This window comes from Coloeus monedula (genome assembly GCF_965178545.1).
Source record: "Coloeus monedula genome assembly, chromosome: 2".
Classification (NCBI taxonomy): Eukaryota; Metazoa; Chordata; class Aves; order Passeriformes; family Corvidae; genus Coloeus; species Coloeus monedula.
The window spans coordinates 120158850-120185867 of NC_138782.1; the positions used below are offsets into that span (position 1 = coordinate 120158850).

The following is a 27018-nucleotide window of genomic DNA, read 5'->3' on the forward strand; positions in this document are numbered from 1 at the left end:
GGCGCCACGGGCCCGGCCCCGGGAACGCCCCGACCCCGACCTCGACCCAGCGGCAGCACGAGGCGGCACACAGGAATCGCGCTGCTCCTTTATTGGTACAAAACGGCGGCGAGGGGGTGGTGACGGCACGGCCGGGCCCCGGGACAGCCCGCGGTGGGGGGCGGACCCCCGCCCCCGGAACCTCCTGCTGCCGCCCGTGGGGGACGGGGTGGGGGCAAGGCTGCCGCTGCCCTTTGGAAAAAGAACCTGAGCAACAAGGGCAGCACCGCGGACACCTCGCCATCCCTCGGTCACCGGCACCGCTCTGCGCACCGGGGATGGGACAGCACCGGGAAAGCAGCCGGGTGCCAACCCCCCAGCTCCTGGGACCAGGGATGGAGTGTGGATTGGTGGGGACACGGCAGATCCATGAGATCCAGTCCCTGATGTCAGAGGGTCCCGCTGAAGCCAGGGGCTGCCCACAATAAATACAAATAAATACGGATTCCAGGCATGGAGCACGCCTGGACTGGACCCCATCCCCCTCCTCCCCTGGGTAGAGGGTGAGCACCCCCTCAGGCACAGCCGCAGGGAGACCACCACTCCCTTCTGAGGCACGGCTCTGGGAGCAAGGAATGTCCCTAAATGTCCCCTCTCCGTGGGCCACAGGAGAGGCCATCCCTCTCTCCTCCTCCCTGGGGAGGACTGGTCCTTTGGGGCAGAGGAAGGCCAGCAGCAGGGGCTTGTGCAGGTCCAGAAAGCCAAGGGCTGGCAGGTGGGCATGGCTGGCAGCTCAGGGCCTCTCCTGGGGGCAGGGATAGGGGTCAGCCCTGCAGAGGGCCTGGCCTGTGGTCCTGTGGCCAGCCAGCTCAGCAGTCTATGCTGTCGCTCTCACACCAGGCCGAGGGGCCATCGGTGCCGAAGTATCTGTCTCCAAAGTTACCTGGCAGAGAAAGGGACAAAGTGAAGGGTCAGCATCAGCACCAGCCCCATCAGAGTCCCTTCAGTGTGGCCACAAGGTTACCCCTAGGGTTGCTGACCCTGGCCACGAGGTACTCACCAATGCCCGGGATGATGTGGAACTCCTCGTTGACCCGCTTGTCCACAGCAGTGGTGATGATGTGGACGCGGGGAAAGGCATAGGCCACGGAGTGCACCCCCATTTCCGCCATCAGCAGCGACAGCAGGAAGATCCTGTCCTCCTGCACATCGTGGTCCTGTGGAACATGGAGGTATGAGCGTCCAGCTGGGCCCAGAGGGCCCCATGCCCCCACCTGCCTACCCGGCCCCTCACCAGCAGGACGCGCACAGCCATCATGGCCGCGGCCCCCGTGGACACGGTGCTGTCCATAAGGATGACGTAGTCCTCGCTGATCTCCTTGGGCAGGCGCAAGTAGTGGAGCTGGGGAGGGAAGGAGGGTGGTTGGTGACCGGCCAGTGGTGCATGGCTGTGTGCCAGGCTGCAGCAGGACTCACCTCAGGCTCGCCTGTGTCCAGGTTGGTCTGGATGAGAATCTTGCCCAGGCGGATGTCCTTGCAGACAGCGGTCAGGGCCTGCTCCATGGTCTCGCCTGCTCGCAGGATGGAGACGCCGGTGATCTGGGAGAAGGGCAGGGACACGTGCTGGGTGCTCCTAATGCGTGCCAACCCCAGGAGCTGTGCACTCATGGGGAGCAGGGATCGTGTCTCACCCGCTGCCTGTGGAACCGCTTCCCCTCGTACATCGTGCCCTGGGGCGTCTCCACAGTGACCGACTGCAGAAAGGGGAGCACAGCAAGTGTGGGGGAGCCAGACCCCATGTGACTGGGGGCACCCAGGAGGGAAGATGGGGATGGGGTTGTGGCTGCACCCAAGAGTGGTCACTCACCTTCAGTGGCAGGAATGACAAGGCATGTTCAATCAGCAGCCGCATCAGGCGCTTGGAGTAGAAGATAAATTCATCCCTGGTCGTGTCCTTGTTCCTGGAAGGGATGACACATGTGAGGCGGGAACAGAGCCCCTGCCATCCCCTGCAGACAACCAGCATGGCGAGCAGTCCCAGTCTGTGGGAACCAGAGCACTCTTGGAGTGACACAGTCAGTGATCACCAGCATTTTGGGGCTCACTGAGACCTCAGCTGTAGTCTTAGACAGGACCACAGAGGCAAAAGAGGGGCTTAGCTACCCCAGGAGGGAGATGCAACACCAGCTACAGACATCAAAGAGAGCTGGGAGAGAATGGGGAGTAGGAACAGGTCAGGCAGGACCATCAGTCCTGGAGCAGCACAAACTCAGGAGCAGTGGGTAAGTGTTGGGGAGCCCAGGGGGGGAACAGGAGCAGAGCCAGGATGGACTAGGACCCCGCTGTGGAAGGGGACATAGTGTACCATGGCTGAGCATGCTGGGTGACAGAAAAAAGTTGAACATGTCCCCAGCTCTCCCCTCTACGTACCAAGTCAGATAAAGCACTGCCAAGAACCAGGTGACTCTGAAATACCCATAGTGCGCTTTTCACAGCTCTGATGTACTGAAGGCAGCTAGAAGTAAAACTAACACAAACCAGAACAAAGCTACCATGGGGCTGCAATTCCCAGGAAACCTCTCCCCTCCCCCAGGAGGGGTAAAGCCAGCCCTGCATGCAGGGCATTAACCCCATGGCAGAGGGGAAGTGGACAGCTTTTCGTACTGGGAGCACCCCTGGCCACCAGCCTCGTGGGGAACATGAGGACAAAGACGTCCCACAGACACTCCTTGTTCCCAGATGGAAGAGGTGGAGCTGGCAACACTCCTGAAGAGGCAGAAGGATATTGAATATTTTTACTCTGTATTTTAAGACATCATCTGCCATTTCTTACACCTTGCTGGATGACAGACAGCCCCAATGAGGCGCTCGGAGGAGGATGAACAGTCACTGCTGTCCCTGTGTGTTCCTGCAGCCATTCCAGGGTCGCTCATAGCTGAGCACCTGCAGTGACCACGGCATACGGACATCCCAAATCCCTGGGCACAGCCAGCACCGCCAGGGAAGGCAGAAAATCAGTTCTGGTCTGGAAGGAACAGGCACCCTGCCTACGGCTCCCAGTGTGGGCTGTCAGCATGCACGCACAGGTGGACTGCACCCCCACATCCACCCACAGCAGCTTGGGAACAGCACAAGCCCGGCAGCCTCCCTGCCTCCATGGCAGCCTGTCCTGTCCCAGCCAGCTGCCCCCACTGAGACCCACAGCGGCTGTGCTGGCCCCTGGCTGGGTGGGACAGGCCCCACATTGCTCCCACAGAGGCAGGTTTCTCTGGGGATGGGGGAGCACCCCTGGCCCCAAGTGCACAGACACAAACAACCTTGAAGCTTCTCCTTGCCCAGGACGCAAGCAGTGCAGGGGGAAGGGCTGTGCAAGGGAGGACAGCCCAGACATGCTTGGCAGCAGCAGGGGACCAGGATCACTCCATCAGTGCTGCCATCCCACCTCCTCAGCTGGCAGAGCACTGCCAAAGGGGCCATCGCTGTCCCCACAGCAGTCCCCTCACCCCACGGCGTCACTGCCTGGGTGAAGCCTGAGGAAACACGCTGCTCCTATCCATAGAGGAGGCAGATGAACCTCAGCACACTGCAGCACACTGGGAGCCTGCAGCTGGGCATGGCAGCACCACAGCTGGCTCTCCTGAGGACCTCAGCTTTCCTTGGCATGCTCAGATGACAGAGGGACCAAGAGCATCTACCTGGGGCCAGATCATGGCATCAGCTCTGCACATGAACTGGAGCCAGCTGGTACAACCAGGCATGAATCTGGGCATGAATGGGTTACAGAATCCCAGAATGGTTTGTGTTGGGACGGACCTTAAAGGTCATCTTGTCCCACCCCCTGCCACGGGCAGAGGCACTTTCCATTAGACCACATTCCTCCAGACCTGTCCAACCTGACCTTGGGGCAGCCAGCTTCCCTGGGCAACCTGTGGCAGAGCCTCACCACCCTCACAGAACTTCTTCCCAGTACCTCATGCAACATGCCTTCTGGCAATGGGATACCATTCCCCCTCATCCTGACACTGCATCCTTCATACTCCATCTCTTCTCAGCCTCATGACTCAAACTGTGCAGCTATTCCAGTGTGGGACTCATTTTCAGTTTCTGTCTCTCCACGACAGCAGAAAATTGCTCTAGAAAGCGCTTCCCCCGGATGCCAGCCTGGATCTGCTGTGACGATGCTCATCTGCTGCCACCAACACCCTCCCAGCAGACAGAGGGGTGGAGCATGAGGAGCCTCTGGTGTGGAACAACAGGGAATGGTGCTGGCTGGCATGCCAGGATTGACCATCTGCATCCTAGAGAACTGCACTGGGAAAGACCGGACAGGAAAAGGAGGAAGAAGAATCCTGGCTCACAGCTCTGCGGTGATGCAGGCACAGGGTTTGATGTGTCAAGGTGCTTGGAAAGGCTGTGCTGGTGGGAGCAGCAGCACTCCATGAGCACTGCTGCTGTGTGTAGGGCCAGTGGCACCGCGGCAGCTGAAACCTGGTTCAGTGGAAGGTTCCCTGCCGATGTCAGGGACTGAACTAGGTAGCCTCTAAAGGTCCCTCCCACCCAAACCACTGTGTGATTCAATTAATAAAGACAAGAGACAGATCTGCCAAGATGCAGTAACCTTGCACATGGAGGTGCAGGAAATGTGGGAAAAGGTGTGTTTGATCCTCACCAGGTCTCTGAGAGCCCGAGAGAAGGGCACCAGGCAAAAGCAGCACCTCGGGAGCAGAGGGTCATATGTGGTGACCAGCAACAGCCCCATGTCATGCTCAAGTGACACAGAAGCCAACAAGTGCTGCCAAGTCTCACCAGAAACGCATGCTGCCTCGCTGTCCCCTAACACACACACCCAGGGGAGCTCCTCAGCTCAGAGGTTCAGGAAAGGCACTGCCCCAGCAGGATTTGAGGGGGTAGCTGACAGGCCGAGTCAATGCTCCTCAGAAAAGTGGCATTTCTTATATACCATCTGGAATGGGCTCAGCTGCCTCCCTGCCACCCCTGGCCCTGCTCCCACGTGGCATCAGGACAGCCACAGCCACGTGAGGCCAATGGTGCTGCAGCCCTGCAGCCCCAGGCAAAGCCCAACCCACCCCTAGGGCAGCTCAGCACAGCCTAAGCCTCAGAGGATTAAGGTCATCAGGCACTTGTGGTACAAAGGTGGAGCCACAGCCTGGGGGAGGGACATGGGCACTGGCAGAGGGCCACCTGAGCTGGCACATCACCTGTTCTACTGCTGTGACCTGTCTCGGAGCCTGTGCTGCCACAGGAGGAAGGAGTCAGGAGAAAGAAAGGAGGTGCCCAGCCTGCATGTGGTCACGAATATCAGAAGATCATAAACTGTTGGGTTGGAAAAGCCCTTTGCAATCAAGTCCAGCTGCTCCCCCAGCACTGCCAAGGCCACCTCTAGCCCACTTACCCAAGTGCCACATCCATGTGGTTTCTAAATTCCACCAGGGCTGGAGACTCCATCTCTACCTGGAGCAGCTGTGAGGAGGCTGGACAAACCTTTCCATGAAGAAATTGTTCCCAATATCCAACCTAAATCTCTGGAGCAGCCTGAGGCAGTTTCCTCTTGTCCCTTATTCCATGGGAGCAGAGCCTGACCCTCACCTGGCTGCATCCTCCTGTCAGGAAGCTACTGAGACCGAGAAGGTCCCCCCAAGCCTCCTTTTCCCCAGGCTGAGCCCCCCCCAGCTCCATCAGCTGCTCCTGGGACTCCAGGCCCTTCCCCAGCTCCATTCTTTTCCCAGGACATGCTCCAGCCTCTCAATGTCTCTCTTGCCAGGAGGGGCCCAGAACTGCCCCAAGACTGGAGGTGCCCCAGTAGTGCCCAGCTGGGACAGCCCAGGTGCCATTGGCCTCTTGCCCACCTGGGCTCATGTTGAGCCACTGTCGACCAACACCCCCAGGGCCTTTCCAGCTTTCCAGCCCCTCTGCCCCAGCCTAGAGCACTTCATGGGGTTGTTGTGACCCAAGGGCAGGACCTGGCACTTGGCCATGTTGACCCTCACACCGCTGGTCTCAGCACATCGATCCAGCCTGTCCCAATCCCTCTGCAGAGCCTTCATCCCACCCAACTAGGTGTCATCTGCAAACCTACTGAAAGTGCACTCGATCCTCTCCAGGTCTCTGATAAGGACAGAAGGTTACACTTTCCAAACCAACATACAGGTGCCATAGCAGCCACAGAATGAGCAGGCACAGGAGGACCTGACTGAGCTCAACATCCCCTCTCTGCTGTGCAGAAACACATGTGGCAGCTGCCAGGGTCTGCAGCCACAAAAACAAGGAACTTCTTGGTAGTCTTGAAGGCCTCAGCCCTTGACCCTCCTCTAACTAATGCTACAGTCATCTGGAGAAAAGGAGCATCAGAGGGCAATGAAAAGATCAAGAGTGGTGAAGTCATAGAAACACCTGCCCACATCCCTTCTCTAAGGTGGCTCTAAATGCAAGTGTCCTGGGAGAGGGGCAAGGGGTACCTTGCTCCATGCCACCAGCTGCTCCACCTGTGCTCCAGTGAGGAAAGAGCCAACCAGTCCCCTCCCATTGTAGGAAAAGCCTGCCCTTGGCTCAGGAATCACCCAAAGCAGATGTGCAGAGATCTGGTCACCAGAGAAGTGCCTGTGGGACCAGGGCCAGCTCCATTCAGCTATTCTGCTCCAGGCCAACACCCACAACTGAGGTCCCAGGGGCAAAGGGGAAGAACTCACCCCAGGCCTTGTGGTGTGACCCCACCAAACAGCCTAGAGAACAGGCCTGGGGGAAGGGATGTACCTGATGATGGTGTGCATGCCCCGCACCTGCGGCGTGCTCTCCAGGACACTCAGCGTCTTTGGCAGTGGCTGTCCTTGGTGGGCGGAGGCCAGGGCTGCCCTGCAGTGAGGAAGGGGGTCAGAGCTGTGCAGCACACGCAGAGCCACAACACAGGGCCCTTGGAAGGACATGACCCTGCCAAAGGAAGGCTCCAGGAGAACCTCCGTGCAAGGTGGGCATCGTGCTTGGCCTTCCTGCCTGGATCCTGAAGAAGGCCCCAAGTCTGATACCAGGTATGAGATCCCAAAGCTGGACTACCCAAAAAGACTGGGGCAAACCTCCTGGACCACACATCCTGCTGCTGCAGCCTCTGCAGCACCAGCCTTGGCCAGCACCATGACCAGCAGCTTTGCAGGGCAGGACACTGCCATGCACCCCAGGATCGGGCTGCACACTGTGGAAGGGATGAGGGCTGTCCTGCTCAGATGGGACATGAACTGCCAGGAACATGGACCACACAGGGCACTCTTCCTGCAGAAGCCAACAGCCCAGGACAACCCAGCACCTGAGGCAGAAGCCCTGCTCCAGACAGGGATGGGACCAGGACACGGACCTGGCCACATGCATCAGCTACAGTGTAGGATGTGTCACGCAGAGCCCACAGCTGCAGCCAGACAGGCTCCAGGAAGCTGACAACAGCCTCTGCAGCACCAGGGAGCAGAAGCTACACTTAGGCACCTCAGCGAAGCTCTGCCAGCAGGGACAGAGAGGGAGCAAGACTTGGAATCCAGTGGATGCCAGCAGCCCCCCACCCCAACCCAGAACTGGCTCCTCTGCAGTGGTGGGTCCCACATACCTGACTGTAATCTCCCGCTGGATGGTAGAGAGGTCATCAGCGCAGCACAGGGGAACAGGAAGGACACCCTGTCAGTCACTCACAGGCCAGCACAGCCACCAAAATAACCCAGGTGGCTCCCCACCCTCCTCCCCAGTGCCCGCCTCACAGATCTGCTCCCCCAAGCACCATGCCGGGGCCTTCTGAGAACAGATGGGTGATGCCAAGACTCCCCCCAGGTGCTCCAGGAGCACAGGTCTGTGCGCAGCCACATCCCGCCCTCTGCGTGCAGGACCCTTCTCCTCCTCACTCCTGGCTCACCTTCTCCAGCTGGCTGTGCACATGCTGCACAATGAGGTCCAGCGCCACAAAGTTTTCCCCACCTGAGAGTGGAGCAGAGGAGTCGGGTGGGGCGGATGCTGACCCACCCCTGCCCCAGAACACCCGCTCCCAACGCTGGGGTCAGCTCTGGCCTCACCCCTGGGCACCACGATGTCAGCAACCTGCACGGTGGGCTCAATGTACTGCTCAAAGGCTGGCTTCACAAACTTGTTGTACTGCTTGATGACCCCTGCCACATCACGCCCGCGTTCCATGATGTCACGCTGCAGCCGCCGCACCAGCCGGATGTCGGAGTCCGTGTCCACAAACACTTTCATGTCCAGGAGCTGGAAAACTGGGAGGGGTGAGCACCCCCCTATGCAGCTCTCATCATACCTGTGTTACTCCCCTCTACCACGCACCGATGGCACCCAGCATCACCTCCCCTGAGGCCTCTGACACGTAGTGCTCTGGCAGCAAGTGGGATGACCTCTCCCTCCGCAGCCCCCACTGCTGCAGTGGCACACAGGCCAGTCAGTGCCTGTCCTCCTGCAGCACATCCCCTCCCGGGCCAGCGGCCACCTGAGGCAGCGATACCTTGAGCAGCTCCTTGTTGGCAAAGGCCAGGATCCCTTCGAACACGATGACGTTGGCCCCATACACTGTTTTCTGCAGGCAGACAAGAGCCGGGCTTGTCCTGTTTCTCTCACGTGGCACGGCAGCACCAATACTGACACAGACAGTGCACTGATGCCCCTGGGCTCTCACCACTGTGTTGGGGCTCCCATAACTGTTACACAGCACCCAATGTCTTGGAGCCCTAGTTCATCCCTGTGCATGATGCTCCAGCCCAGGACAGACCCTGAACCTTGGTACAGATCCTCTCCCCAATGCCAGCCCCCGGCACCCCTTCACACTGACCCCTTTCCTCATATCTGTGCAGGCCTGTTTGCAGATCCACCAACAGTCTCCCCAGAATCCTGATGTCCCCCACTCCTGATGACCCCCAGCCGCCCCCTCCCTTTAGCCTTCCAGGCCCTGCAGACCCCAGAGGTGCTCCCCTTTCCCACTACTCTGCCACCCAGGCCCAGCCCGACCCCTGCGGCACCCACCCACTCGCGGCGCCGGCTGTGCGTGGTGAAGTCATACACCGGCACCTTCACGCTCTTGCCCTTCTTGAGCTTGCGCAGGACACTGACGAGCAGCTCGAAGTCAAAGGCATCGGGGTGGTCGAAGTTGTAGTCGCTGCGGGCTGCCAGCGCCTGCTGCCCCTCATCCAGCACCTGCAGGCACCGGCACTGCTCAGCGCCATGCCGGATGCCCGGACCGGGGCACCAGCACCACTCAGCACTGCGCCGGATCCTGGCATCCACAGGCACCAGCACCGCTCAGTGCTGCACCGGATCCCTGCAGCCCCGAGCATCAGCGCCGCTCTGCCGCGCCTTGGAACCGTGAGTATTGGCACCGCTCAGCGCTGTACCGGACCCCCAGACCCTCATACCGCACCTTGTAGAAGGAGTCCATGGAGAGCAGCACGACCCAGGGCACGTCCAGCGCCTCGATGATCCGCGTCGCCACCGTGGTCTTGCCTGAGGCGCTGCCGCCGCACAGGCCTGCGGGGAGCGGCGGGGCACCGCCCCGGCCCCGGATCCGTCACGGCCCCGGATCCGGCTCCAGCCCGGTCCCAGCCCCTCCTGGGCCGTCGCTCGGGCCCTGGTTCCACGACTTCCGACTGCAGCCCGACCCTGGCCCCGGTCCGGCCTCCATCCCCTCCCCGACCCGGTCTCGGTTCCATCCCCTTTCTGGCCCGGCTCCATCCCCTCCCCGGCCCCGTCCCACCGCTCACCGATGACAAAGGCCTCGTCCACGGGCGCGCCGGTCTCGCTGTACCAAGGCGGCCGCCCGGCCGTGTAGATGGTCCGTTTGCTGGTGCGCAGCAGCGGCGGCTCCGGCTTGCACTGGCTGGCGGTGCGGCGCCGTGGGGCCGGGGCGGGCGCCAGCGGCAACCGGCTGAGCAGGGAGCCCAGCGGGCCGGGGCCGGGGCCGGGGCCGGGGCCGGAGCTATGGCCGCGCTCCGGCCCCGGCGCCCCCCGCCACTCGCGCCGCTCCTCCGCACCCGCCGCCGCCATCGCCGCGCGCGGCCGCGGGGGCTGCCGGGACACGTCACGCTGCGCACGGCCCGGGCGGGACAGGCCCCGCCCCCGAACGAGGCCCCGCCCCCGTCCCGCCTCTGGTCCCGTCCCTGGGCACCCCGGGAGCGCTGGGCTCACCCCCAGACCCCTCCCCAGAGGTGTCACAGCCGTGCAGCCCTGCTCTGCTCCGGGCTGAGCAGCCACAGTTCCCTCAGCCTTACCCCAGCAGAGACGCTCCAGTCCTGCAGTATCGCAGGGCGCTCGGCGGGCTCTCCCCAGCTTGTCTCTGTCCCTCTTGTCCTGGGGAGCTAGCGCTGGGCCCGGCGCTACGGGATGGTGTCCAGGACGCGCCAAGGGCCCGTTGTTGGTTCATGGTCAACTCGGTGTCTCCCAGGACCCGCGCAGCCTTTTCTGCAGAGCTGCTTCCCAGCCCGGCTGCCGCCGGCCCGTCCTGAGGCTGTTCCTCCCAGGTCAGGACCCAGCACTGCCCCGTGCTGACCCTCCCCAGGCTCCTGCCCCCCGTCTCTGCAGCCCATCCTGGATCCCTCCGCACCACGGAGCAGCACGACCCGCCGGGTGAAGTCACCTCTCCCCGCTCGGTGTCATCCGTCACCGTGCTGAGGGTGCTCTGCGTGGCCTCCAGGTCTCTAATGGCGGTGTTAGACGGGACTAGACCCAGTACTAACCCCGGGGCTCACTGGTCGTTACTGGCCGCGGAACGCCCTGCTCTGGGCTCGGCCATACCGCCCCTGTTCAGTGCAGCCCCTCTCGGCTCATCCAGCCCATACTCCCACAACTTCTCTCGGAGGATCCCATGGGGTACAGCGTCAAAAGTCTTCCTGTAGCCTGGGCAGACAGTATCCCCTGCACTCCCCTAGTGCACCGGGCTCGGCATTTCACCGCGGAAGGTGATCGGGATGGTCAGGCACGATCTCCGTCGGTGACACCATGTCGGCTTCTCTTCAGCTCCCTTCCTGTCCTTCCCGTGCTCAGATGGCTTTCAGGATCAGTTGTGTCATCACCTGCCCAGGGACAAGAGGTGAAGCTGAGCCCTGCCCCCCAAAGAGCTGCCCCCGTGAAAGCAGCGCCCCTTACACACAGCTCCCACGTATCACACGGATTTGCCTGGAGCAAACACTGGATTTGCCATTGGACCGCAACACCCGAGCTGCCCCGTGCACCCCCCCGGACGCCCCTTCCCAGAGCCCGGAACAGCGGCACCCGCGGGCGGTACCACCCGGCCACCCCCTCGTGGGGCGGGGCCCGGCGGGTGGGGGCGGAGCCACGGAAGGGGCGGGGCCCGGCGGTGCCGGTGCCCGCGGTGCCGCTCGAGCCCGGGATGGAGCCCCCGACCGGCACCGAGAGCGCCCGCCTGGTCAGCCCGCGGGGCGGCCGCGCCGACGGCAGCCTGCGCCTCAAGAGGTACCGCCGGCACTGGCAATCATCGCCCCGGCATCCATCACCGGCACCCATCACCCCGGCATCCCATCACCCCGGCACCCCCACCACCGCCAGCACAACTCCATCACCGGCGCCGCCGGCACCGACAGCATCAGCACTTCCATCACGGGCACCCCCATCACGGGCACCCCCATTGCCCCGGCACTTCCGACACTCCAATCACCACCGGCACTTCCATCACCACCGGCACACCATCGTCCCGACAACCCCATTACCGGCACTAACACCTCCATCATCGGCACCCCCATTACCCCGGCACCACCACCCCCGGCACCCCATCCCCTCCCAGGGCCCCCGGCAATTCCTCGCACCGCCACCTCCATTATCCGCCGCATCTGCAACCCTCGGTCCTCTTGCACCCGCACGGCCGGTACCTGCTCCCCCATCACCCCTGGCACCTCCATCGCCCCCATCGCCCTCAGCTCCCCCGGCACCCGCAAGCCCACGGCACGTCGCGCACCGCCCAACTCCCACCCCCCACCCGGCACCGGCACCCCCGGCACGTCCCTCCCCGCCCGCCCCCGTGCCTTCATCCATCCGACACGGACATCGGCAGCTCCGCAGTCCCCGCACCAGCCCTGACTGTCCGCCACTTGCACCGTCACCCCGCCACCGGCACGCTCACCCTGACACCGACACCTCCGCTCAAGCAGAACCCACCCGACCGTGCGCCAGCCCCGTTCCCCTCTCGGGTGTCCGTCCAGCACCTATCGGTGCCCAAGCGTCACCTACGCACCGGTACCATCCATCCATCACCCGCCCACACCGGTACCGTCCATCCATTAGTCCCCCTCCCGGTGGGCTGTCCGTCCCCCATCCCGCACTGCTGCCCCACGCACCAGCACCTCGGCCTTCGCCGCCCCTTCCCCACGCCTCACGTCTCCGCACCGGTGGCCCGTCCCGCAGCCCGGCCCCAGGCGCAACACCTCGCTCCCATCAGCAGCACCTCCCCGCGGGTACCCGCACCACTCCCGGCTCCGATTCCGGTGGGAGCCCCGTGCCACCGCCTCCTGCTGCTGCTGCCGGTCCCGTGGCTGCTCGTCCCGCTGGGGGGGGTTTCTGCAGGTGCCCCACCGGCTGCCTGGCTGCATACCACTGGGCAGTAGCAGGACCCTCGGGGGTTCTGGGCAGGAGCACCAGATCCGGTGTTGCCGGCAGTGACCCCCGCCCCTAGTCTCTTCACAGGCTCTCGAGATCCTTCAGCACTGCCGGCCCCCCCGGTTCCAGCTCCCCACTGCCGCTGCAGTCCCCCAACCCCCAGCCCTGGGCAGGGCAGGCTCCAGGCCCACCAGCAGCTGAGTGTTGCCTGTGCTGTCTGCTGCCTCTTCATGGTCGGGGAGGTGATAGGTAATGGGGGCTGGGCCAGGGTGGGAGGCTGCCGGCGGGGCGTGGGGTGCCAGCTGCTCTGTGCCCACAGGTGGGTACCTGGCACACAGCCTAGCCATCATGACAGATGCAGCACACTTGCTGACAGACATGGGCAGCATGTCTGTCAGCCTCTTCTCCCTCTGGGTCTCCAACCGTCCGCCCACCAAGACCATGACCTTTGGCTGGCACCGCTCTGGTGAGCTGAGGGGCACGGCCCTGTGGGACTCCATGGGACCTCCATGGCCGGGGTGGGTACTAATGGGTCCGACCCATCCCACAGAGACACTGGGTGCACTGGCCTCTGTCCTCTCCATCTGGGTTGTGACCGCAGCCCTCGTCTATCTGGCGGCCGCCCGCATCATCAGCAATGACTACGAGATCGAGGCACGAGCCATGCTGGCCACATCCGCCTGCGCTGTTGGCGTCAATCTGGTGTATGTCCCATGTGGGGCTACTCAGCCATGGTCCCTGCGCACCATCAGCTTGAGTCCTGCCCCACCTATGCCTCTGGAACCCCAAGAACCCCAACTGTGCCCCCAGGTCACCTTATGTCTCTGTGTGCCAGCCTTGTGTCCGCAGGCGCTGTCTCTCCTACCTCCCTGTCCCCCATATACTCGGGGCTTCCAGTCTCTGTGTCTACACCCCCATGCCCCATGTTCCCTGGTCCTCAAGCAGCACGTCCCAAGCCCTGTAATGAGCCCCATAACCAAACCCCTGCCCTGTTCCTGCACACCTTCCAGCCCTGCTGCGTCTCCAGCCCCACTCCTCTCCACCATCCCAAGACCCAGTGTGACTGCCTGTGCCCCCTTTGTCCAAGCAGGGCCAGCAGGGCCCCCATGTCCTGTCAGTGTGGCATTGAGCCAGCCTTCCTCTCCCCAGCATGGCCTACATCCTGCACCAGTCCCCTGCTGGCCATGGCCATGGCACAGGGGCCTACGAGCAGCTGGAGAGCTCTGTGGCCTGCCAGCCCAGCCATGGGCCCCTGCCTGGCAGCACCAGTGTGCGGGCAGCCTTTGTCCACGTGGTGGGTGACCTGCTGCAGAGCGTCAGTGTCCTCGTGGCTGCCACCATCATCTACTTCAAGGTGACTGGGCTGGACTGCCCCAGTGCTGCCGGTGGGAACAGCTCTCCCAGTCCCACCCAGGGTGCCACGTGGGCTCTGCCCCCAGACTCAGAGAGATCCTGCTCTCTGCAGCCCCAGTGCAAGATTGCAGACCCAATCAGCACCCTCTTCTTCTCGGTCTTCGTCCTTGGCTCCACCATCACAATCCTCAGAGACGTCTTCAGGGTCCTCATGGAAGGTGAGCAGTGAGTGGGAGGGGTGCAAGACCACAGGTGCAGGGTGGGCACAGGAGCCCCTGGAGCTGCAGCTGCCACACCACTTTGCCCATGAGGCAGCTTACCTCTGTCCTTCCCTTGCCTCACCTGAATCCTCCCAGTCCCTCCTCTCCACCCCAGGCAGGTACATTGGTTCCAAGGTGAGGCTGTCTCACCCAGAGCCACCATGCTCAGCCTGGTTCCCCTGGGGAAGCCCCCAGCCCCAGTGGCTTCCACTGGGAGCTCTCACCCAGGTGTGGGCTATGGCTGGGGGCCAAGGGTGGCCCCTGTGACCAGGTGGTGCTGGCAGGGACACCACAGGGCCTCGAGTTCGATGCAGTGAAGGAGGTGCTGCTGGGGGCCAGCGGGGTGCGGGGTGTCCACGACCTGCATCTCTGGGCGCTGACGCCGAGCCACCCTGCGGTGTCGGTGCACGTGGCTGTGGGTGAGTGACTCGCACAGGGCATGGCTGGGGGTTCTCACTGGCCATGCCAGGAACGAGCCCCTGCCCTGCTGCTCCTAGATGCCAGTGCTGACACTGAGATGGTGCTGCAGGAGGTCACTGCCCGGCTCCAGAGCAGGTTTGGCTTTGCCTTCTGCACAGTACAGGTGGAGCGGCACCAGGAGGAAACCGCAGGCTGTCCCCACTGTCAGGACCCCCACGCCTGAGACCCCCACCCGCTGCTACATTGGGCCAGGCTTGGCCCTAGCCCCAGCTCCTTGTGTTAGAGCAGGGCAGTGCTTCAGATCCCAACATCCCCTCTACCTACCCCACGGCTGCAGAGCCCTGAGCTGGGACAGTAACTCCAGTGCAGCGTCCCGGGGGGGATGGACACATGGCCTGGCCTGTGGAGCACAGGGGCTCCCTGGGATCTTCCACTCCCTGCTGTGCCACAGCTTCTGAGGTGGAATCCTGCCCCACCACCCACTCCCCAGGGAGCCTGTCTGTCCTGGCAGGAAGGGACATCCCCCCATGGAGGACCTCAGACCTGGCCTTGGCCCCAGCCCCCCATGCTGCTGCCTGGGCTCCATCTGAATCCTGCTGTGCCTGGGCCTGATCCATCCCCTCTGCTGAGTCGTGTCTGTGCCCCTGGTGTCCATCTGTGCCAGCAGCGGTGCCAGCGCTGCCAATAAACGTGTTGGAGCAGCAGCAGCAGTGCAGCAGACAGAAGGGCATGGGGAGGGAAATGGTGGAGTTGGGGGTGGACCCCTACAGACACAGCTACCAGCCACGCCCGCCCTGGCGCTGGCACTACCACAGCCATACAAAACCAACCACGTTTATTCTGCACAGCTGAACACAAGCTCAATGTGAGCAACTCCACAGCTCCCGGCCCCCTCCCTGCCCTTTGGCGCACGGTGGGGATGGAGGCGAGCACAAGCACAGCGCCGTGCTGGTGCAGCCCACGGGCACTTCCGCGGGGTCAGAGCCACAGCTCAACCCCGGGACATGTGCAGGTCCCACCACCCCTGCCCAGCTCAGACCAAACAGTGCAGACAGATCCTTTCAGGCCCCAAGGATGAGGACAAGTGTTCAGAGCATCCCAGGGAATGGCTGGGAGCAGCTGTCCCTCCTGCAGCAGACACCCATCGGGAAAGCAGCACTGAGAGGGGCTGCAGCACCGGGACAGCATAGCTGGCCCCAGCCCCAGGCCCTGCCCAGGGTGAGCATGTGGCAGCAGCATGAGGGACTGACACTCCTACTCTGCTGGCAGCAGGGAGCCCTCGGGGGTGCCAGGGCTGCTGGATGTATCCCCATAGAGGAAGCTGAAGCGGGCCCGGCACTCTGGGAGCAGCTGGTGGCCCACGCTGGAGGCCAGCCCTGCCAGGCAGTGTACCCGCACAATGCCCGCCTGCCCGCCCGACACCAGCCACCCCTGTGAGTCCAGGTTGGGGCTGAAGCGCACCTGTGGGAAAAGAGGGGTTCATAAGGGAGGGATCTGTGACGCTGGGACTCCAGCCCCCAAAGCAGAGCCATCTGCATGCAGGGCTGGGGCTTAGGCTCAGCCTGGCCCCCTCACCTTATGTAGGGCCTCCAGCTGCAGGCGGTCAAGGCTCAGTTCTGCCTTCAGCTCCTGCATGTGCATCCGGCGCATGGGCTCCCGGCTCGGGAAGTTCTGGAAGCTGCGCTGGAAAGTGGTGGCAGCACCTTGGGCTGTGGGCCCGAGGCAGGAGCATTGCATGCACCATGACCTCAGCTCTGCCGGACGGAAGGGGCTGCCCTAATGCCCCAGCAACATCTCCTGGCCCTGCCCCCCCCCACCACCAGCCACAGCCCCACAAGTCCTGCTCATGGGTTGGACCCTGGCTGCCCCCTGCCCTCTCCTACCAGGTCTGTGTCCTGGAATCGGATGTAGCTCCTGGCTATCATCTCACTGTAGCGATGGGTCCTGGGCAGTGCCTGCTCGGTGCCCTCAGGCCCATCAGGGCTGCAGGGTAGAAGGTCAGCTTTGTACACTGGCTGCGGGTGAGAGGGGGCTCAGGGTAGGGTGGACAGAGATACAGGAACCACCAGGGACCAGTGGGATAGGAGGCCAGGACACTTATCCCATGGTCTCCCTCCCCACCCCTACTGGCCCTGTGTGCTGGGCTGGGCCACCCGAGCACAATGGTTGCTTACAAATCTGCGGTCCGAGGAGCGCTTGACATTGAGGGGGTTGACAGCCAGGTCAGGGAGCACCGCTGCCACCAGCTCGCCAGTGATGTCACCCGCAGCTACTGTGTTCAGCCAGTCCGAGCCAGAGATGCTCTGCAGGGACAGAGGGCTGGAGGGTACAGGGTCCCCACCACCCCCAGCCAGGCAGCGTCACCCCACCCGCAAGCCTGGGCCCCAGCTGGTGCTGACCTGCCCCCTGGGACAGAATGGCCCTGCACTGGCCCTTACCCACACGGTGCCCTTGCGAGGGGCCACAAAATAGGCCTTGAATCCCAGGTACCCGGCATCGATGTAGTGGATCCCGCAGAGCCCATACCTGTGGTGGAAGGGATGGAATGAGGCATGGGATGCCTGACTCTGTGCCGTCACCAGGATTGTGAGAGCCAGGCACAGCCCACCTCCCCCCAGAACCAGCCCAGGGTGGTGAAGGGGCTGTTCTTGCTCTCGCAGGATGTCACAGCATCAAAGCTGCTCAAGGCAGCTCCCAGAAGCCAAGAACTCACTGAGACCCCAAACCTCAAACCCGCAGCACCCCTGTTGCCCAGTCCAGGGGTAGGCCATCCCCTGGCCCACCCTGCCTCTGCTGCAGGATGGCATGGCAGGGGGGAATATCACACTGTGATGCTGCGGTGTGACCCAAACGAAGCAGAGCTTGCCCTTGCCATGGCACAGCTGGACAGTCCCACGGAGGGGGAAGCCAGAGGGGCCCCTGAGAAGCTGGACCAGGCCCCGGCAGCAGGACTGGCCCCCAGCACTCACGAGGCGTAGCAGTTGTCCTGGGCCACAGTGATGCCATTGTAGGGCAGCAGCCAGGCCACCTCAGTGCTCAGGAACCGCTTGATGCTGTTGATGGGCTCGTAGAGCCGCCGCAGGTCCCAGAACTTGATCTTGCGATCGCTGCCTACCGTGACCAGGAAGTTGCTGAGAACCAGGAGAAAGGCAGTACTGAGAGCCCAGCATGGAGCTGTGCCCTGCCCTCCCACAGGGAGCAAGTGGCTCCAGTCCTGCAGTGGCTCAACTGCCCTCACCGTGGAAAGCCCAACCCAACCTCCCCAGTGCTGCAGAGAACCAGGTGCCAATGACACCATAGCCTCCCGAGCCCTTCTTGACGAAGGAGCTTCTCCTGCAGGAGGGAGCCCCTCTCCTGGTAGTACCTGTGCCTGCTCCTGCCCTTACCTGTCAGCCTTGCACCACTCAATGCTCCGGACTGCGTGGTCATGGGCTAGAAAGCACCGGAAAGGGTAGAGCTTGAGGGAGGCGTCAGGCTGCTGCACGCACTGCAGCAGGGATTTGGTGAGCAGATTCCACACTGCCACGGTGCCTGTGGAGAGACTTGTGTCCATGAGGCACTGCCAGTGGCACAGGTGCTTCACCGGGGACCAGCAGCAGCACAGGCAGGGCTGCAGAACACAGCAGCCAGGCTGGAGCTGGGGCTGAGAGTGGGACAGGACGGTGGCAGGACACAGCAGCAGCACAGGCTGGGACATGGTGGCCAGGCCAGAGCTGGGGCTCCAAGCAGACAGCATGGTAGCAGGTGCTGGCAACACAGCACAGAGCTGTGGATCACTGGAAGCCTAGCAGAAAATTCCATCCAGGCAAGTTCAACAGATGTGGATAAGGCCAGAGCCACAGACAGGGACAACCAGCGACCAGCCTGGAGGTACATGAGAATGACAATAGCCAGCCCAGAGAAGCCTTCCCCTGACCCAGGGATGGGCAGAGGTTCCAGCACCAGCTGAGGCTGAGAACAAGGCTCCAGTGTCTCTGCCAGGGTGAGGGCTGCTCCCCGAGTGCTGCTGCAAGGCACGGGAGGACTCACCATCATAAAACCCTGCTGCCAGGTGATGGTGGGGCTTGGAAGGCATCCAGGAGAGACTGAAGCACTGCCCACACTCAGATGCATTACCTGCCTGGATGGAGCCCACCTGAAGTGTGGCGATGCACTGCACCTGGGGGCCAAGGGAGAGCCCTGGGTCACAACCCCGCACTGGTGCCATCCATGCCCCAAGAGTGGGATGCCTGGGGTGGGAGCACGACACTGCTCTGCCCCTCCAACACTCTGCAGGTGCCTCGGCTCCCCAGGCTCTGCACCGGTTGAGGGGCTCGGCGGGTGCCAGCCCTGACAGGGATCACCATGACAGGGGACACTGACCTTGCAGATAAGGTGCTTGTGGAGGGACCCATCTAGAAGAGAGCAGAAGGGGATCAGGGCAGGCATTGGCTGTCCTCGGAGCTCCCTGTCTGGAGCCTAGACTGCAGCTCCTCACGGCCCTGGCCAGGGCACCCGGTCCCTGTCCTGCTGTCCCCCCAGAGCGGTGTCCCCAGCACAGCAGGGACTGAAGCATGTGGAGGAGCAAACTGGCAGCAGCAGGACCCCCAGGAGCCAGGCCTGCCTGTGTGTTGGAGGAAGCAGCCCCTGAAATGTGCCGTAGGCAGAGATGATGTGCTCCTGCCCCATCACGGCTGGCACCAAAGTCAAGGTAACGCAGTGACACGTGGGCCAGACCTGACTGTGACCACTCCAGGAAGGGAAAGAGCAGGCTGGGGAGGGCAGGCTGCAGAGACCTGGCACCCAACAGCTCAGGGTAGGATGCTCACAGGACCACCACGCACCAGCTCTGTCTACCTGAGAATCCCCCCCACCAGCAACACCCAACGTGAGTGCTGTGGGGACCCCGTCCCACATCCCTCAGGCCTGGGGTCCCTAACCCCCGGGGGGGCTGTCCTCTCCATCACAGCCTGGAGCGTGGCAGCCATGGGCCATATGGAGGAGCTGTGCCTCTTCCCTGACACAGCTGTGACAGCTGGGATGAGGCATGGAGACCAGCCCCAGCTCTGCCAGGCAGGAACACAGGGATGCAAGTCCCCAGTGCCCCAGGGCAGCCTACACAGCCATGCCAGTTTGGGAGCTCCCAGCAGGGCGTGTCACCAGAGCCTGGCACTGATCCTATGGCTGGGAACCAGCGCTCCAGCCCAGCTGTGAGGTGCAGTGACCGTACGTGCAGCTGCAGCCAATGATGTGCCGGGCTTGTCACTGACAGGAGCTGGGTGGGCCCCCCATCACACAGTGCCACGTGGGGGCTGCGGCAGCAGCCCAGACACCCGCAGCCAACACAGGCGCAGCCAACACAGGCACAGCCAACGTGCTGGCGGGGCTGAGAGCCCATTTCCCACTGTCAGCATGAAAGCGCAGGCTGTCGGCCACGGCTGAGTGCCCACCGCCAGCACGCACCAGCCATCAATCCTGCTCAGCTCCGGCACAGTCTATTACAGGCACCATTAGCCTGAGCTGGCCCAGAGCTCCCTGTCTTGCCCTGACACACGGCTCGGCCAGGCTGGAGTGAGCAGCTCTGGCAGCAGGAGATGGGGAATGGCTGGGGACAAGCTTTGTGGCTGCACCACACCCTGCACCCCACTATGGCCACAGTGACGCTGCTGTGAGTCTCCTCCCAGTGCCCAGCTTTGGGGGGCTGCCCAGGAGCTACATCCCAGCCAGGGGGCTGCAGTGTCCCTGAGATGGAACCAAAGCAGCCTCATAGGCTGAGGGCAAGGCTGGAGCTCTTCCCCACTGGAATTCCATGATGGCATTGTGGAAGCCATTGGAAGTGGGGCCTCAGCACTGGGGCTTGGATCTCTGGGCACAAGAGTACTGACAGCAGGCCCCCAACAAGCAGCCTCAGATCCCACACTATACCTGTGGCAGATGCCAGGCTGGGGCAGCAGGGTTCCAATCCTGGGGATCAGGTGGGCTCACCTCCCCACCATGCAGCTCCCAGGCTGGAGCACAGTCCTGCTGGCAGCTCCCCAGCACAGCAGGCTCCTGTGGGCAGAGGTGCCCAGCCTGGGGCTTGCAGCCCCACCCTGGCACGGCAGCAGGACGCCCCTGCTTGGTGGTGTGGCTCTTCCTACCTTTTACCTGGGTTGTCTTGGCATGGTGCAGGGCCCCAGGGTGCGGCAGCGCATACACCACCACCCTGCCGTCGGAGAAGGCGGCGGCCAGCAGGCCCAGCCGGCTCATCTGTGGGTGCTGGGGATGGACAGATGGGCTCAGACATGGGGTCACCCCTCCGGACCCTTGGGGAACCCAAGGGCAGCCCCTGAGCAGCACTCACCGTCCGGGCTGTGGTGGGTGGCTCCCAGGCACCACTGGGGCAGAACTTCATGTCCCACACACAGCCGTAGTCAGCAGCGATGGCATAGGCCAGCCTGGCTTTGTTGGGAGAGCTGTGGGCATGAAGTTTGGCCATGAGGAACATGGCAGCTGGTGCCCAGCAGCTCCAATACACACCAGTGTACACCGCCAGCAGAGCTGGCCACCAACACAGCCTCCTTGGGGTTCAGGCTGTGGCTGGTGGCTCTGGGAAAGTACAAGTCTCACCACCCACTCAGCCACAGAGGGACAAAAGATCTGGGCAGGCCCCAGCCCCAGCCCCGGCCACTCACCCCTGCTCCGTCTGCAGCACACCCAGGCCCCAGAGCTGCAGGAGTGCAGGGCCTGAGTGAAGCCCAGACACACTGTGCGTCTCCTCCATGCTCCTGTGGCAGGACACGGCCACATACTGCGGGGCTGCAGAGCCCTCTGGGGTTGGGCACCACTCCATCGCCCACACTGGGCCACCCACGAAGAAGGAGACATCCAGGCGCTCTGGGTGGGGCTGCAGAGAGCTGAACCTGTTGGGGGGAGGGGGATGAGGGCTTCTGCAGAGCTGGGGCAGGGGCCGGTGGGACCCCAGGGCACAGTATGGGCTGGCTGCCCAACTCATGGATGCAACCCTGGGGGTAACCACTGGTCCCAGTCAGGCCTGAGGAGACCCTGACAACCACTGTCCCGCTGGGCCTGGGGACAACCTGACAACCACTGCCATGACAGGCAGGGCACAGCCTGACAGCCAACACCCTGCTGGGCCTGGGGACACCCCATCACACACCTGTTTAACCTGTACAAGGCACCATCGTCCTTGATGCCTTCACGCTGAATGGAGAAGAGGGGAGACTTCTCCTCTGCCGGCAGGTACGGGGCAGCCTCGCTGTGCAGGCAGAAGGTGAGAGGAGGTCTCCCCACCCCTCACCCAATCACCACAGCACAGCCCCATGCCCCAGCACCATCCCAGCCTCCACACGGCCTGACAGGCCCTGCTGCTGGCCATGTGGCTCCACAGCCAAACCCAAGAGACCCCCAAAGCGCACTGCAGACACATAAAGGGGTGTGGGAGCACAGCCCCCCCATGCCCTTGCTCACCCCAGACACTGCCCCACGTTTTCTCTGGGTCTGCTCCCTCCCTGGTCCCATGGTACCTGTCAGAGAGACACATCCATCTGTGTGCCACCGGGATCCAGTCGGGGAACTCCCACTGCGAGTGCTTCTGCTCCCGCCTGCAGTGCATGCCAAATCTCAGCCATGGCCCTGCACCTGGCACGTCCAGCATCCCCTCCTCACATCCCCTCCCACGGCATGAGCAGCACCCTGTACCGGCATCCTGTGGCACAGCCTCCCCTTCTGCAGCACAGCCCCTGCCCTTTGCAACCCCCCCGACCCAACTGTGCCCCATCCCAGCGGAATAGCGACATTCCCTTGTATCTGTGCCAGTGATGCTACCAGGACACATACACTCACTGCTCCCTGTAGCCCCCTGACCCTCGAGCACCCCAAGCCCCCACTCACAGGCTGCAGGTAAGGCTGGAGCTCTTCTCCACTGGGGCCATGATGGAGTTGTGGAAGCCATTGGGAGCGAGGCCTCGGCACTGGGGCTTGGATCTCTGGGCACAAGAGCAGACTCAGAGCAAGCCCTGAGCCCTGGGGGACTCACCTGTCCCAAAGGGAACCACCACAGCCCCCGAGAACAGAGCTCTCCCCAGCCACTATCAACATACCACATTGGGCTAAAGACATACAGCCCCACTATGGGAACTTCCAGGAGGCCAGGACCCCTTCAGGACCTGCCTCTACCTCCCACTGCTCCAGCAGGAGCACAGGCCCTGTTTCTCTCCCAAAAGACCCGTCCCTGCTCCCATCTCCACTGGCTCTCACCCAGAGCTGCCTCCAGCCCTGTGCCACCCCCATCCCAGTTGTCCTGCCCTGGCAGCAGGGACACTGTGGGGCAGCGGAGGCATCTGGAGCTGTTGGTGCTGGGACACAGGCAAGAAGGGGCCCAGGCAGAGCCCCTGCCCTCACCCCTGTGGCCGCTGTCCTCCCGCTGTGCCCTCGAGGTGCCTCCAGCTCTGGCTCTGACGCCTCACTGAGCAGGGTATCGCTGCCCTCCTCCTCCTCCTCCTCCTCCTCTTCTGCCCGCAGCACCTCCTGCGAGGGCACGAAGTCAGCGTCTCGTGTGGGGTCATCGCTGTCTGTGTCCTCCTCCTTCCTCCTCCGGCTCCGGCGCTTCCTCTGGACATGCTCAGGCTCCAGCTCCGGTGCCCCCTCGGCTGGAGCAGGGGGCTGGCACGCGGACATCAGCTCCTCGGCCAGCTCCTGCAGGTACAGCAAGGCCCTGGGACACCAGAGCGGTGCCTGGAGGTGAGTGGCAGGATGACACAGGGGTGGGCCAGCCTCCCTCCTGTCATAGGTTAGCAAGCATAGTCCTGGAAGGGATGTCCTTGCTAAGGGGTGCTTACAGTTTCCTCTGGGAACTGATAGAACCTATCAGCTGGCCAGTTTGATTATGGACAATTCTCTAAGCCACTTAAAGTTGTGACCACCTCTGTGATCCACATTTAAGAATAGGCAAACTCCCCCTCCAAGCTCTCTCTCGTTTCTGGTGCTGGGACAGGTGGCTGCAGGCCCTGTGTGGGGGCCAGCGGGCCCGGCCAGGCCCTGCTTGGGCCAGGCCGGGCCGGGCCACGGCCATCCTGGGGCCGATGGACCTGTTCCAGCCGTGGAACCCCCCCCACTGCCTTGCCGTGGGCAGCCGGAGCGGCTCGGCTCTCCCCCCTCTCCACTGCGATAAGAAAAATTCAACATTCCAGCTGCAAGGCTGCAAGGCCGAGGTGAGATTAACCCTTTTACTGCTGTGAAGAGCTGAAAACCTGAGGGAAGAGAGAGAGGAGATGCTTAAAGCTGAAATTCTGTTGTGAAGCTATGATATATCAGAGTATCCCGTTGTAATTTCATGAAGATATGGGGGGTGGAGTGTTCAACTCGTAAGCAAAAGCACCTGCGCTGAGATAGGCAGATGCTGACGCCGCTGTAATTTCATGAGAAGTTTGGACAGGGAGAGATGGACCAGATGAGGACTTTGGCTCCAAATGGGAAAGGAGAAAACCTCAGTCCCTAGAGATGAACCAGATGAGGACTTTTGCTCCAAATGGAAAAGGAGAAACCTCAGTTCCTAGAGATGTTCCCAGAGATGGTCCTAACGATGAAGATGATGAAGACCCTTTGCTCCCAGGGAAGGAGAAGGGCCTCTGTTTTTGTTTCTGAATGGCTCAACCTTAAAATTGTACCCCAAAAAACTTCAAGAGTGGACCCTCGAAAGCAGTTGCGGGAAAAGCTGCACGTCGGGGGGAAAGGACTCACACGCAGGCAGAGAGACTCCTCTTCCTAAATGGACTGAACAATATTTGGAAGTGGGCGGCTGTCTCGTTGTGATAATGTTTTCATAGCATGAGCAAGAAGAGACTTCTCTTTCTAAATGGACTAAACAAGGTTATTATGGAAGTGGTAACAGACTGAACATCTTAAGGGTTGTCTTTTTACATTGTCAGTGGGAGAAGGGAGGAAGGTGGGGGGAGGAGGAGAGTTCTGAAGGTGGTATAATTTTTTTCTTCCCTCTTTTAGGTCTGTTAATAAACTTTATATTCTTTCAAGTTTGGTGCCTGCTTTGCATTTCTCCTAATTCTTATCTCACAGCAGATAAACAGTAATGAGTACTTTAGGCCAAACCACTACACCTCCTTCCAAGACTCGGTGGATGCACCCGCCAGCCCATGGTCTGGGCAGTGGATCTGCTCCAGCTGTGCCAGAGGCCCTCAGCACATAGCCTCCCCCCCACCCCAAACTCCCTGGAGCTTGCCCTGCTACCACCAATAAGCTCCTCCTGCTCTGTCAGGAACCAAGGGAATTCCTCCTGCCGCGGGCAGCTGCTGCCCCCTGCCTGGGACTCCTGGATCCAAACACATTCCCTAAACTGGGAAAGGATTGGTCTGTGAAGAATCAGTACATCCCACCAACATGAGACAAAGTCCTACAGGAAAGACACTGAGACTCTCTGGGGAGACAGAGCTCATGGAATCAGGGAATGGTTTGGGTTGAAAGACACTTTAAAGCTCATCCAGTTCCAACCCCCTGCCATGGGCAGGGACACCTTCCACTAGACCAGGGTGCTCCAAGGCCCATCCAACCTGGCCTTGGACACTGCCAGGGATGGGGAACCACAGCTTCTCTGGGCACCCTGTGCCAGAGCCTCCCCACCGTCAGAGGGGAGGATTCCTTCCCAATATCCCATCTAACTCTGGCAGTGGGAAGCCACTCCCCTGTGTTCTGTCCCTACAGGCCCTTGTCCAAAGGCCCTCTCCAGCTTTTTTGGTGCCCCTTTAGGCACCAGAAGAGGCTCTAAGGTCTCCCTGGAGCCTTTTCTTTTCCAGGCTGAACATTCCCAGCGCTCCCACGTGTCTCTAGAGCACAGGTGCCCCCAGGCTCCGAGTGTCACCATCACTTACACTTTGGCCGCCTTCCTCTTGGGCCGCCCGCCCCGAGGAGTCTCAAGGCCGTCCCCCTCCTCGCTGCTCCCCAGCACCTTTTGCATCCGGATGGGCTCCGGGGCCTGGGACAGCTCCAACAGCAACACCTCGGCCTTGCCCTTCCTGCCGCGCTTCCCGGCAGCCCTCGGGGATGGCACCGCCCCGTTCGCGGAGCTCTCGCCGCGCCCCTCCACCGCCCCGCCGGGACCGACTTGGGGCCGCACAGGTTTTTTTGGGGACTTGGCAGCTTCTCTTTCATCCTCGCAGTCCAGATCTCCCGCTGGCAGCTCTTCCCCTGCCCAAAACACCGGAATTAGCACCAGAAGGCAACAAAATCCCTTGGCACGACTCGGTGTCCCGCAGCACCGGGTACGGTGGCACCCCCTCGTACCCCGGGGAGCACCCCCGCCTCGCCCAGTCCACCCCCGGTACATACGGAGTACTCTCTGTTCACCCTCCCGCTCCCCACTACGGCTCCGACTCCGCCCAGCAGAACCCGATCGTCGTCCCGGCCGCTCCCGGAGACTCCGCTCCCGGCACGGCGGCCCGCGGGCGGCGCTCGACGCCATCGGGGGCTCGCGGAGCCGCCGCCCCGCTGCGGGCCGCGCCACCAGCCGGAACCGGAACCAGGGCTGGCCCAAACGATGACGTCACAAGGACGCGACGAGTGTGGGAGGGCCGTGAGCCGGGCGCCGAGCGGGTGTGGGGGCGTGTCCATGCAAATGAGGCGGCGCCGCGCGGCATGCCGGGACACAGCCCGCGCACGGGCGCCGCTGCCCTCGCGCGTCCGCGGGCGCTGCGCGGGCCGGGCCGTGCGGGCCGCGGCGCAGCGCGGGGCCGGTTCGGGGCGGGGCTGGTGTCGGGGTGGCCGTGTGCTGTGGGGGCGTGTGGCGGGCGGGGCGGGCGGGCGGCGGGGTTGTTGTCTCATACTTACCTGGCAGGGGAGACACCATGATCAGGCAGGTGGTTTTCCCAGGGCGAGGCTCATCCCTTGCACTCCGGGTGTGCTGACCCCTGCGATTTCCCCAAATGCGGGAAACTCGACTGCATAATTTGTGGTAGTGGGGGACTGCGTTCGCGCTCTCCCCTGGTTTGGCGGTTTAACGATAGATGTTGCAGAATTAAGCTATGAGGTACCTATGGCTGTACCTTCCACACAGTTACTTCTACCGTAGTGCCGTCCTACATCGAGTGGAGCGGACCCTCAGACCAAGGTGGTCGCGGGCATTGCTGGCGCTGAGGATGAGAGCACAAAGGACAGCCCGGCGCTGCATCGAGGATGGTGCGAGGGACGCGGGAGCTGTGGGATCTGGGAGCGCGGGTGTAGGGGGCGATCCGCGAGGCGTCCGGGATTCTCCGGCGGGGCGGTAGAGCAGCGAGGGCAGTCCGGTCGTGCTCTCGGTGCGCAGTTCGAGAATAGCAAGGGGTTCAGGAGCATCTCGGGGCGGTCTCTCCGAACAGGCGCTGCCGGTGCCCGGGAGATATATTCCCGTTCCCTGCAGTAGCTGGCCAGTGGATCCCTAAAG

General features: G+C 62.5%; 3 protein-coding genes across 5 annotated transcripts; 1 reads left to right on the forward strand and 2 right to left on the reverse strand.

Moving 5' to 3' along the window:
* Nucleotides 1-45: 45 nt before the first annotated feature.
* LOC309585909 (uridine-cytidine kinase-like 1) lies at nt 46-11200 on the reverse strand. Its single transcript, XM_082302361.1, has 14 exons — nt 9732-11200; nt 9392-9498; nt 8998-9168; nt 8483-8554; nt 8043-8232; nt 7886-7947; nt 7586-7602; nt 6751-6849; nt 1847-1940; nt 1671-1733; nt 1456-1578; nt 1274-1381; nt 1040-1196; nt 46-922 (listed from the first exon to the last, which is right to left on the reverse strand). Exons 1-14 carry the CDS (start codon nt 10012-10014, stop codon nt 849-851), a joined length of 1620 nt encoding a protein of 539 aa, XP_082158487.1. The 5' UTR covers nt 10015-11200; the 3' UTR covers nt 46-848.
* A 156-nt stretch (nt 11201-11356) lies between these two features.
* Nucleotides 11357-14832, forward strand: SLC30A3 (solute carrier family 30 member 3; the record flags this gene model as incomplete). Its single annotated transcript, XM_082277075.1, has 8 exons — nt 11357-11439; nt 12653-12825; nt 12896-13042; nt 13127-13280; nt 13726-13930; nt 14042-14147; nt 14474-14608; nt 14687-14832. The coding sequence occupies 8 exons, from the start codon at nt 11357-11359 to the stop codon at nt 14830-14832; spliced, it is 1149 nt and encodes a 382-aa protein (XP_082133201.1).
* Nucleotides 14833-15722: 890 nt separating this feature from the next.
* GTF3C2 (general transcription factor IIIC subunit 2) lies at nt 15723-26510 on the reverse strand (the record flags this gene model as incomplete). Of its 3 annotated transcripts, none has more annotated exons than XM_082302060.1 (18): nt 15723-16070; nt 16185-16292; nt 16493-16624; nt 16784-16912; nt 17048-17135; nt 17579-17740; nt 17996-18140; nt 18639-18768; nt 18972-19003; nt 20729-20846; nt 20932-21043; nt 21263-21490; nt 21748-21846; nt 22115-22192; nt 22482-22576; nt 22992-23304; nt 25472-25787; nt 26427-26510. In XM_082302060.1, 18 exons carry the CDS (start codon nt 26443-26445, stop codon nt 15864-15866), a joined length of 2511 nt encoding a protein of 836 aa, XP_082158186.1. In that variant the 3' UTR covers nt 15723-15863. The 3 variants fall into 3 exon arrangements, with proteins under 3 accessions (XP_082158186.1, XP_082158185.1, XP_082158187.1); XM_082302059.1 differs by lacking the exon at nt 26427-26510 and adding an exon at nt 25929-26061; XM_082302061.1 differs by lacking the exons at nt 15723-16070; nt 16185-16292; nt 26427-26510 and adding an exon at nt 25929-26061 and having other exon boundaries at nt 16512-16592.
* Nucleotides 26511-27018: the final 508 nt, after the last annotated feature.